The sequence below is a fragment of the Leptidea sinapis genome, chromosome 41 (assembly GCF_905404315.1).
Source record: "Leptidea sinapis chromosome 41, ilLepSina1.1, whole genome shotgun sequence".
NCBI classification, from domain to species: Eukaryota; Metazoa; Arthropoda; class Insecta; order Lepidoptera; family Pieridae; genus Leptidea; species Leptidea sinapis.
In genome coordinates, this window is record NC_066305.1 from 5,303,092 (window position 1) to 5,316,200 (window position 13,109).

General features: G+C 32.8%; 1 protein-coding gene across 2 annotated transcripts in view; it reads left to right on the forward strand.

Annotated features, from left to right (window-relative positions):
• Positions 1-13,109, forward strand: part of LOC126976594 (facilitated trehalose transporter Tret1) — a 78,244-nt gene that overhangs the window by 21,865 nt on the left and 43,270 nt on the right. Inside the window, exon 1 of one of the 2 annotated variants that reach the window (XM_050824993.1) lies at positions 6,249-6,542. The exons of the other annotated variant lie outside the window; for it this stretch is intronic. Coding sequence (XP_050680950.1) covers positions 6,435-6,542 — 108 coding nt within the window. The 5' untranslated portion in view covers positions 6,249-6,434. Of the gene's footprint in view, positions 1-6,248; positions 6,543-13,109 lie in introns of those variants that run through there. 2 annotated transcript variants of the gene reach the window in all.

Here is a 13,109-nt window from a genome sequence, read left to right on the forward strand (position 1 = left end):
AAGCGAGATAATTCACATAAAATAATAATAATCGCTAACAAAGAAAACGTTTTATTCTTTTGATTAGTTCTCAAAACAAAACGAAATTAGGCTTCGTGTGGTAAAACTAGAGCAAATCACAATAACCTACTTAATGTCTTTAAGAACTCTAACCTGAGGTCAACCCTTCTAACCTTATTATTATTAACTACAATATAAATATCGTGTTCTTACCAACACTTACCTAGTTAATTATTAAAAAGTGTTAAAGTTGATTAAAGAAATGAGGTTACTGTTCAGCGCAGAAATATTGAGGCTTTTCTAGCAATAACCAGTGATGGAGTAACCAATTTAAGGGGAAATATTATCTGAGACCTCTTTCAGACTTAATACTTCTAAAACAACATACTGCCGCGCTAATGCGGATGAGATCTAGATAGATCATAGGACTTATTACGGTATGTGTGGATGATGCAGCTACTGTACATATGTATAATAACTTTTGTATTAATTTACATTTACTTTTTTGACTTACTCGTGTAAGGCATTGACTATTTGACGTTTGAGTATGTTTGTTACATCATTTTACAAATTATATTGTAATTGAAATGATTTGTAAACCGATGGAAATGTAAATCTTGATATAAAGGAGTGGCCATGAGTTTCTTGCTATTTCTTCTCATTAGCTCAAGCCTCTATGAAGTAGCGGTAGATTCAATAAGAAAAATATTTTTTTAACATTCATACGTGTCATTTCCGTGATCTACATGAATAAAGTTATTTTGATTTTGATTTTAAATATCTGACTGGAAAACAAAAACAGAAAAAGAAAACTATCCAGTAGTTTTTTCGTGATGAAAACCTCTTTCATTTAATTTCCATAGAAAACAAGGTATTACACAAATACTACGTGCAAAAAATCAGTTGTTAATAAATTGACAGACTCTAATTATATTAAAATGACTCAAAATCTGTAGGTCAATCGAAGAATAGAGTTTGTATTTTTTTGGTAACTGGACTTGCAAGTTTGCAACTTCAAGCCGCCATTTTAGATTATTTTCTCTATTGATAAGGCTTATATAAATTTATAATATGCCTAACAAAACACATTTATAAGAGCTAGTTAAACATCATTTTGTGTTGATGCCCTTCACTACTCTACTATAAAGCGACTCAAAACATCACTTTCAGACACACCTCCTAGAGAAGCTTAGATTTAATTAAGGCACTGGCGATACAACTTTAACTTTTCCATAAACGACTTTCATCTACAAGAGCCACTTTTCTTATTGCAGGTACTATGGCTTACAAAAGTTTATTAATAAATAATATTTAATTAAAGTAAAATATTTTTATGGAAATAAACCATTGCACGCAAACAGCATCTGCAAACATACAAATAACACGCGAGTTGAATGGAGAGTACAGGAATGTGATGGTGATGTGACTTAATTATAATATTGATGATCATAATCATGAGTGTATCGATAAATTTAAACAATGCTTACAATACAATTTTATTAATTTTTTCATAATTTAAACCTCATAATTAAATCTCTAATGGCTTTCTTCAACACACATGTTAAAAAATTTTCGCCATTTCTCGTGCTTTGCGATGAATAAGGACTCCTTTTTTTTGACACGAAACCCGATGGATAATTCATTACTAAAATAAAAATAACATAGGGACGCAACTTTAGTATTAACGCAATAAAAAAGGTAAGCGCCGGCTATGGTATAGCACTACAATGTAGGCGCGCGAGGCGTGGTGTGCGGACGGCGGGGGGAGATGCTCCTGCTCTTTAACGCAGCCCACGACTGGATTCAATTCGTGCGATAACTGAACACCATTCATTACTCATATCATAGTAGTAGATACGACCCCGATCACGTCGGACTGAGTTATTCGACCAAAAATTTGAATTGGTCACCACTTGGACAAATATAATTAGTATTTTACAGGTATTTAAAACTGGGAAAACTATGAATGATGAAAGGAATAAGCCACAATAATAGTCTTAAGTTCATTTCACTATCCGGAAACTCATGAATATACTTTTCGCAAACATAATATAGTGCCAACACAAAAGTAAGAATAAAATATTTTACTTTTATTATATTTTGCAATGCTTAACTATTAAAATAGCTGTAAAATGCATGCTGAAAATAGAACAGGTTATTCTCAAACATAGATATCGTAATAACTAATTGTGAGTGGCTATTATGAGGTCAGTGTAATAGTTTACTAAATTATGTTCCAAATATCATAATATGGACCATCACATCCATCACAGTTCTTTTGTGCCCACAGCCATAGAATAAAACTGCGGCAAGAAATACCTTGCGCTTCCAATTTTGTGTTTCCAGGTTGATACAACTTCAAAAAAAGAGTTTAAAAGTGCTCACATCGAAAATTCCAGAGTTTTCCAGATATACTTGCTAAAAGAGCTGCTTATACTCAGTCATAAGCATCCCTTCCAAAAATATCACCTGATTCATTGTCAGGTTGATTTCCTCTTCAACATAACTTTCAAGGCAATTTTATTGGCACTAGTTTTTGTTCTTTTGGAAACCCAAAGTAAACACTTTCTTACATTTCAGTTTTTATCTTTAATTTTCTTTTCTGTTCCAATTAACGTCTTTTCTTACAATAACTGTAAAAAAAGTTAATGTTCTAAATTCCTTAGCGAAATATACTTGACTATGAAACACACCTGTTTGTCATATTACAAGCAACTAAACGACAAAATAAAAGTCCATTTACAGTATTTACTCTCAATATATGGAAGTTCTAAATGTAGCGAAACTGAGATTTTCTTGTCACGTTTCTTCTCTCTCTGAGTGCGTTGTGTTTCGATGCGATGATAGTGCTTTATTTGCCACCAGCAAGTATTCCAAAGGTATTATATCCAATTATGACTTAAAAACGAACTTTTTGTAATGTGTCTGCGAATGTACCCGATGCGGCCCCGATCGGTAATGCAGGGGAATGCATCAAGTTGCGACACTAAGTAATAATCAAGCCACTGCGTAAATTGTCTTTTACCGTGTTCAATAATCAATTACAGTTTTTTTACTCCTTACAACATAAAGCTAATAACAGCGTATAGACAAAAGGAAGACTCTTTGAGAAATTTATACGTACATAAATATATTGAATACATGGTCACAATATGGTCCATATTTGAATAACAAAAACTTATTACAAGTCTTATATTATATTAAAATTAAAGTACTGTTACTGAAGCGAAATTCTATTCTATAAGTTACCCAATGTCACGTTAAAAAAGATCACTAAGTTAAGAGGATTTGTTTTCTAATTTCAATAGTAGTGATCGATGCTGAAGATTGAAATAAGTTCTTATTATATACCTGAAACAAGTGTTGTAAGACCATAAAGGACATCATATTCATCATCATCATATCAGCGGGAAGACTCCACTGCTGGACAAAGGCCTACCACAAAGATCGCCACGACGATCGGTCCTACGCTGTCTTGACCAGATCGTCGGTCCATTATGTGGGGGGCCTATTAACGCTACGTCTTAGAGTATGTAGTCGCCAATAGAGGTCTTTTCTTCCCTATATATGTAAACTATAATATTTCGTTGCTTTATTTTGTCTTATATTAAACATTCATAGTTTTAATTAGCTATGGGTAGGCCTACGAAAGGTGCCGCGCGCCTTAAACATTATAGATCCCATTCCAGATCATTAGAGAGAAAAAATGGTGTTCGGAACTATTTCATGTTCTTGTGAGATAATGGAATAGCGTAAAGACAGTTTGTTACCTTTTCGTTGTTTGTATATAATAATATTATATAATCAAACTAAATGATAATTCCTAAAAAACCTGTGCACAAAATAAAATTACATCGTCCACGTAAACAATAACATCAACCACGTAAACATGAATGTTCAAAAAAGGAAAACTACTTGGCCAAGCTATGGGAAATTATGGGATCAAATGGCAACTATTTCGCATCAAACTAAAGAAGAATCACGTACATGGTAATCTCAATGTAATCAGTGTACTACATACATAAAAAATACCAATCGAATTGAGAACCTCCTCTTTTTTGAAGTCGGTCAAAAAAATTCGGTGGAAAAGGAAGGGAATTTTACGTATATTAATATAAAACACAGATTTATAATCCAATCAATTACATAATTGAATTAAGTGGACATTAATTTTCCATTAATTTTATTAATTGATTAATTGATTTTCCATTCATCTGATGGATAACTAATGCCTCATAAATTGCCACCTATTTAATGGAGGGAATCTTTTAGTAAACAAACATTTAGTTTCCACGAGAAACATGGATAGAATTTTTTAATTCATTAAAGTATGTGAGATGGCATCTATTATTTATTTCAGCTGCCAATTCTAATTTAAGTTTTAAGCATTTTTAAGTTTTAAGCATCATTTGTAGAGACCTCAAAATCTATTCTGTAGAGAAAGAAATGACAAAATTTTTGAATTGACTTTTCTTAGTTCTTCCAATCAATATTATGATTTTCAGTAAAACTTCCTTAAAATCTGGCGTTGTTCTAATTATTACTGCAAGAGATCATGGGCGACAGTGATCACTTAAAACCAGTTGTTCCTGCAAGCTGGCTTGTCAGTTAGAAAATAGGAAAGAGGTTTTTTTGTGTAATAATAATTTCCAAAAGGACCGCGGTTCCAAAGGACAGCATCCGTCACTTGTAAGTTGTAAGTGATCACCGCCACTACACACTTGCAAACCAGAGGAAAAAACAGGAGCTTAGCTGGCCTTTCTTTTTTGTAACCCATGTGTTATATCGACGTGGATACATCGCGCAAGGAAAGGTCATACCACGTTTTTACTGCACGTGGAAGAAAATTCCTTAAAAATCCCACTGTGATAGAACCCCATCCATGGGGTGAGGTTGATGTATTTGTATAATAAATCTATAAATTTTAAATGTTTTATTAAAAAATGGCGCTGTCGTAAATCCTACTACTCCACAGCTTAATTCATAAGTGTACGGACATCCTGGGACTAGATTATGATTATTTTATAGCAATAACAATGACAGTACAATATTGTATATTTTATTAAAAGAGAACGAAGCGGTGGTAGTATTAAAAGTGACATCCAAATAAATGACTTTTATGCCTTTGTAAGTGGCGAGACATATATAGGTTTTGAAGGGAAAACAATGGCTAGTAGGAAAAGTTACTCATTGCACTCACAAGGACATTTGCGGGGCACTGCATTTTTAAATAAATACCTCTCAATAGAAGGCGTTATATTAGGTTATATTAAGCCTAGACGGCCTAGGGCCTTCTAGGCTTAATATAAACGCCGCAAAAAGGAGCCAGAAAAAATCAAAACAGTCCGTCCGAGTATTTGCTTCCCATTCAGTTTCCAAAACTTCTTTACGATAGGTTAAGCTAAGCGAAAGCGCGACGGTATGTTGTTTTAGAAATATTAAATCTGAAAAAGGTCTGAGAATCAGATAATGATTGTTTCCTCTTAAACAGCTCTCGTTCGAACACTCCGATGTTAAATGCGGTAGAAGACACCCAATGAAGCGACGCAACGCGATAGTGGTTGATTTTGGTCAAGTGTGCTTTTTGCAGAAAACGTGTTTTCGAATTGCTTTATGTTACGCCATCAAAAACTTAAAGACGTAGATGGTATACGCTATTATTATATTTACATAGGCAAAGTCAAAGCATGTGCACCTTCTGTTTTATTTATGTTTAATTTTTCTGTCTCGCAAAAGTGTAGACAGATATAACGCCCTTCCATTTACCACAGTCCTGATATATTTTGTCTGGCTTATACCACTTGATCCATACTTACACACTTAACTCTTCATCCTTGGTCTTCTAACTTTCTGCACCCCGACCTTTCCCAACATTTGTCAAGTCAATCTTCTTGCATGCGTCCCCTCTACATGACCAAAGCGTCCGGACATTTTCTCAAAAATATCTCTATACATTCCGATACGCTATTCCCACTAGAGCACACAATATATTATTTTATAAATTGTAGTCTTACTTACTATTGATAAATAATTATTTCATATGTAAAAAACTAACAAATTTTAATTCCGTTACATTCTAACAGGAGTTATATAATGTGAAGTTCATGGTGAGGATGTTGTTATGGTTTAAATAAGACAGGAGAAAAATAAAAAACAATAAAAATAAGCGTAAATAAACTGTTCCGGTTTTACGACGTTCATGTTGTACGTATTTATTTCGGTAAGCACTCTTTACAGCGGCAGTATACAACGTGCTACAAACCGAGGAGGTTTCTTAATTGACATCTGTCAACAATTCGGCGGGAAAGAGTGCTTTGTAAAAAGCTGATATTTTTAACAGCCAGTGACAACGCTTTATTATCAATCTTAGCTACGTTATTATGGATATTATATAATATTGATACATATTTAAGTGTGGTACTTTTCAAATAAAAATGAACGGTGATAAAGTGAAAATGGCTTGGCAAGGACAGGATGATAAGTGTTGCTATACCAACGAAGGATTTGCGATGTCTGAAAAAAATGTCTGGGAAGCCAAAAAGGTAAGGCTGGCCACTAGTTATTGCAGACCTTATAAAATAAGGTGTACTCAATAGCTGACCTTGCCAAATACTGTGCCTTCTGAAGCATATCGAAATGAACTAATTTGTAATAAAAGTAGTTATTATAATTAAACGCAAAATGCTCTGATAACATTTGAATTAGGTACTCCGAAAGTGAGTCAATTGAAAATTTTATATAATTTTACATATATCAAATGCAATATTAATTTCAACTTTATAATTTTGTTATGAAAACCTACGTCTGGTATTATTAAAAAATAAGCGATTCGCTATTACTAGATCTCCATACTTATTTACAAAACAGCATACCGTAACCTCGGTAGAGTTTGTGCACTGCGTAAAGTTGTATTCAATTATTTACAAAACGGCATTCCATATTTTAATTGGAGCTGCAAACACTTCTTAGTAGATATAATGTAAGGACAACAAACCCTTATTATTACTTTTACATTACTATTATGTATACCTTATTAATTGTGCAAAGAGATGGTGATTGTGGCACAGATGACACAATCCTGTGTACAGATTTATTATTATCTGCAATAGATAATTGCTAATAGCGTTACAGATTCGCTTTCCTGTTTCCATAACGAGATATTTATATTTCCGTTTCCTTCTTCTTTTTTTATTGTATAATTTATCTATGGATAGTTACAACGCTGCTATTTTCATTACGACCTACATGGCGGTCAAGGTTATGTTACTTACTAAGGTTTGAACTCCTTGTTAGAATGAACATGTAAATTTTTCCTGTCCTAAAATTTGTTGAAAGTGCGTGGAATACAGTGAGATCTAACAAATAAGTCTATGTTTGACAGATAGATATATAACATAGTAATTTACTTTATAGGTTATATTATTAAACTGAAAAATAAATATTAAAGAACGTTTTTTTTATTCGCCCATTAAGAGCAGGCTGTAAGTGTATAGACCATACCGCCTCGTCTTCCATATAAATTAAAAAATGAATAACATTTAAGGCAATCAGGCGTCTACTGTGAAAAAAATTATGAATTGATAAAAATGAATACATATCCAATAATTATATTTAAAATAAAAAATGCAGGACGGCAATTACAATAGCCAAAATAAAAAAATATGTGTGTACGTACCATAGAACACAGTTGAGAAGTGAAACTACTTTATGAAATAATTTTTCTACTATCTACAACTTCACACAAATTAGGTAGTAAACTTTCCATATTAAATTAAAGCTATTTAATTATTAAAGACATGCATACAAATGAGTCTTTTTATTTTATCACTTTCAATCTAATATATTATTCTTTCATGTCACAATATAGTCATAAAAAAACAATATGACGCGTAACCGAAAATCGTGACCATTTGTTATAAAATTCTTCTCATACTTCGATAAAGATGTTTCACTTCAATTGTAAATATCAAATAAAAAATCGGAGGCACTTATGATAACACGACAAAAGTTAACACTTCATCAACGTAAGGTTACTAACGAAATAAGCCTTATTTAACGCCAGCGAGCGTATCATCGCCGAGTGTGACAGCATAGTCTTCTTCTCATTCTTCAGTTATGTGCAAACTGAAGAATTTCAATTACTGAAATTAAAAATAATACTTGTCATCACTTAACCTCTTTGAATTTTCTCCTTTCTAGTAAAAAGGTTATATAAAATTTAAGGTTAACTATAACTCATGTTCCAATTGTAATTGTATACCATATCTAATAATATTATATCGATATTCAAATTCGAAACCAAACTACTTTAAATTCAGAACAAATATTAAAGTACGTGTTTCAATTACTTCTTAAGAATTTCATTCCGATCTGTGCTGAAATAACGTAACCAGTCTGCGTCCAGTTTTATCCAGTTTTTGTAGAGAATTCTTCAAGGAACAATCAGAGGCAACGATATATAATATTATGCGCCTATTATGGTAGTAATAATTGCTTTTGACCAGAGGCTATAAAATTATGAGTGCTTAATAATTAGGTAAATTATATGACAGACTTATTTCACATACAATTAAAATTATATCGTGGTACGTAGATGATTCACGGTGTAACAATTTTGTGTAAAAATTATAATGTGAAAATTCGTTTCAAGGTTTGTTTGTGTAACAGAAAAACAATTATATGAGTACGTAAGTTATACTTCGTTTTATTTTATTTATGCGTAACTTATTTATTATACTATTAAGCACTTACAGAAAGAATCTTAAGTTAATATAGCCCCGCAAAACTGTTTGGACAGTTTGTCTGCTGTCTGCTTCTATCAACAATGATTTAATACAAGTTTCACCAACAAAATGTAGTAGTAGTATCGTTTGGTACCAAATGAGTCTAACAAGCTAGCCTTTGGCTAATATGTCTGTCTGTCTGTCTAACTAATAGGGCGTATTTCAATCGCTAGAAAAGAAAATATTATATTGACACGTATCTGAAGCTTAATTTAATCACTAAAAAGTTTAACACATTTTGTAAAGTCAAAGTCGATCAAACTTTATTCAAACTGGTTTAAACTTATGATTTTTAACCGTAATCATAAACATTTCATGTAAATGTCTGAATCTACTATAAAAAGGTTCGGTAAAAGTAGATAAACTATTAGTTATCGTTGAGCGAATCTTAATATGTCGTCTTTATATAATCGTGCATATTGATGAAAAATTAGAAGTGTTATCAAACATATAAAATATGGTTGAGGGGGGCGATGGCTGGCCCATGCGTCATGCTCGTGAACTGGCGCTGCTTGTGGTGGCAAGATGATCCTGTTGCCGGAGACTCGGCTTTAGATTCTTAAAAGTTATTATGTATATATATATATATATATATATATATATTTATAATCGCGTATAAAGTGCTCACAGAATACCTTTATTTATTTATGGTATATGTGGATGATGCAGCTACTGTACTCAATAACTTTAGTATTAATTTACATTTACTTTTTTGACTTACTCGTGTAAGGCATGTTGTAAAGTATGTTTGTTGCATTACTTTACATATTATATTGTAATTAAAATGATTTGTAAATCGATGAAAATGTTAATCTTGATATAAAAGAGTGGCAATGAGTTTCTTGCAACTTCTTCTCATTAGCTCAACCCTTTACGAAGTAACGGTAGATTCAATAAGAAAAAATATTTTTTTGACATTCATATGTGTCATTTCCGTGACCTACATGAATAAAATGACTTTGATTTGATTTAATTATACAATGTATGTCCACCGGGGCAATACAGACTCTACTCTTATTTCTGTCGCAAAACTTAAACAAAAGTTTTATAAATTATAACTTATAAATTATAAAATTATCTTCTGATCTGATCTGATATGAGGGACAATGGGTGTGTGAGTGTGAGTGTAAGTATATGCGACTACATAAATATAATATGTTAACTGTATAAATTCCTAATTGAATAGAACCTCCGTATTCTTAACATTTAATAGAGCCTGGCGTGGATAAGGGAAGTGTGGGAGCCGTGGAAATGAGTAATCACTTAGCGTGTGGTTGCCAGGAAGCATTATCGATTATTAATGCCCGCGATATCACGGTTATTTTTTTCAATTCAATGATGTTTATATTCATTCACCAAACTCGACGAACAGTCCTGTTCTGTCCTGGTAGACCGTACAATCTAATCTAGATTCCATGATCACTAAATACTCTCTAACTAATAACTCGGGTACCAGCGAACATGTGGGAGGTCACTCTATCGGGTCCTTTCTCAAACACATTGCAGGAGACCCGACTTGGGCGTTTCCGCAGTAACAATTATTACGTTACAAATATGTAGAGTTCATAAAACTCACGTTCTTTTCATTTAATTGTGGCTTTTGCGTAAGGGCCACTATAATTTAGCCAATATCAGTTTGATATAGGCCGCTAAATACCTTAAGAATATTTGTACGGTACTAAATGATAAATATTTTAGCTTTGTAATGCATCAGCATTTAGCTAAATGTTAATACACTATCAATAGTTTAAGCTCCTGAAACGAGTTAATTTTCAGTACCTACAGTGTTTAGCAAATGTTCAATCCAAGGTGACAGGTCAATCAAAGCTGCCATACGGGATCAAAGAAAATGTCAGATGGTATAAATAATTATGTGCATAGACAATTATTGTAGAGTTCTAAATTAGAAAAACTAAGGATTTATATCCACAAATACAGCTGATTGACTATATTTTCAAGGTTCAGCCATCCTTACTCATACCATCACTAAGGAACATTCGGTTTCATACATAGGTCATGTGATACACGTCACTAAAAATTTGTCAGCCACGATTTATAATTCTACCAGATTTCTTACTTATCTTACGCGTCTCAAAAATTACGCTACTATAGCCGAGTACTCAATAAACTTAGGTTGAATGACCTTATAATCAGCTGTACAGTTTGTATCGTAGGATGAAGTTGAAATGTTTCGATAAAAAGCAGTAATGAAGACTGCCACGTGACCAGAGACGTATTGGCTCGCTAATTAGATTTATACACTAACGATGATGCGTATTGACTTCTAATTAACGCCTGGATTCGAGTGAAGTTGAGAAATCTGATCGACACGAGAACAAGATTCTCGTATAGCTTTTACTGATGCGATTTCCTTCTGGTAATTGTGGAGAGTCTTCACTTAGCGATCACATATCACTTGCAATCAGGTGACGTGCTCTTGCAGCGTAAGTATTCAATAAAAATCACTGAAAATGCTACCTTCAGATTTAATCTGATGCTGATATATATCTGTAAAAACAATAATTTCTGTTATTGACGTCATAGAACCATATCATAGTTTTTAACCGACTTCAAAAATGGAGGAGGTCGGTATTTTTTTTATGTTTGTAACCTCAAAACTTTCGACTGTGTGACTTCCGATTTTGATAATTTCCCGAATGGTCCCATTGTAAATTAGTCCAGATCTGACAGTGGAATCCATGAGAAAACCATATAAGTCTTAAATTTTGCTATACATACGTATAGCAAAGTGGATAATAAATTTACGGATAACTCAATATCGCGCAAACCGATTTCTATTATTCTTTTTTTTATGCAAAAGCATATATGTACTTCAAAGATAGTTTGGTGAGAGTTTGGTTAAGTTCTGATAACGGAATCCATGACAAAGTAACGGAACACAGTCTGTAATCAAATTGCAAAGTACTTACGTTAAATGCATTGCTGCATTGAAAAATTTTGTAGGTATATTTACACATATTTAGACAAATTGTTAGTTAGTGTACTTCGAATTCACTAAAAATCATAAAATAAAAATTAAAATTAACAAAAAAACAACCGCCTCCAAAAAAACCCTACTCCAAAACAATGGATATAATGTGCACTAAAAAGTATAAAAATAATTGCGTATTTTTATACAATCTAAAATATTAATCTTATTCTAGTTACGATTATTGTAATTTTTGGAGTCGGTCTTTTGATTGTGTTCAACATTCAACGCTGGTCACGAAGCTGTCACTATGGTATAAGAGGATCTGCACTCGATCTTCTGATCTCATATTTAAATAATAGGATTCAGAGGTCGAAGTGAATGGCAGGACTATACAAGGGTCTTTTCTTGGACCCTTCCTCTTCCTAATTTATATAAATTGAATCCCAAATTGCAGTGGGGCCCCCATATTGAAGGATTGGCGAATAGGCTTAGTTCTGCAGCATATGCAGTTAAGATAATTAGACGGTTAACTGACATAGATACGGCCGCGGCGCGATTAGTATACTTTAGTTATTTTCATAGTATTATGCCCTATGGTATATTGTTATGGGACAGTGCGGCCGATATTAATACCATCTTTGTGCTGCAGAAGAGGGCTATTCGCGCGATTTATAACCTAGGTCGTAAAGAATCATTAAGATAAAAATTTAAAGACATAAACATTTTGACTGTTGCTTCTCAATACATTTTTGATAATGCTCTGTATGTTCATAAGCACACTGAGGAATTTTCTAGAAACTGTGACATTCATAATGTTAACACGAGAAACAAATATAAACTTGTTATGCCTACTACTCGGTTGGGTCGAGTTAGTAAGTCTTTTGTTGGGCGATGTATATGCTTCTTCAATATGATCCCAGAAAATGTACAAAACAAATGCGTTACGAAATTTAAAAGAATTGTTAAAAAACGTTTGTGTGGGAAAGGTTACTATAGCATAAACGATTTTCTTAATGACCACGGCCTGGGAATGAAGTGAACACCCTCAGGCTCTTTCATTATAAATGTTGATTGTACGATATCACATTGTAATCCATATTTTATATTAAAAAAAAGCCCGCTGTGTTTCTTGCGCCCATTCTTCTCAGGTCTGAGGCAGTCTCTTTTGAATGGGTGGTAGTTTTTGACGTTCAATAAGTGATTTAATTACTTGAATTTGAATCAGTCATTATCAAAGTACCTACCTATTTTTACTTAAATGATATGTTGGAAATAACGATATTAATTATTACCAAAATAATGTATGAGTTGGTACTCTTTATAACAATTAAATAAGAAAATAATTTGAATTGGGAAAAAAATTCACAAACTTATTTGATTATATTATTACGCAG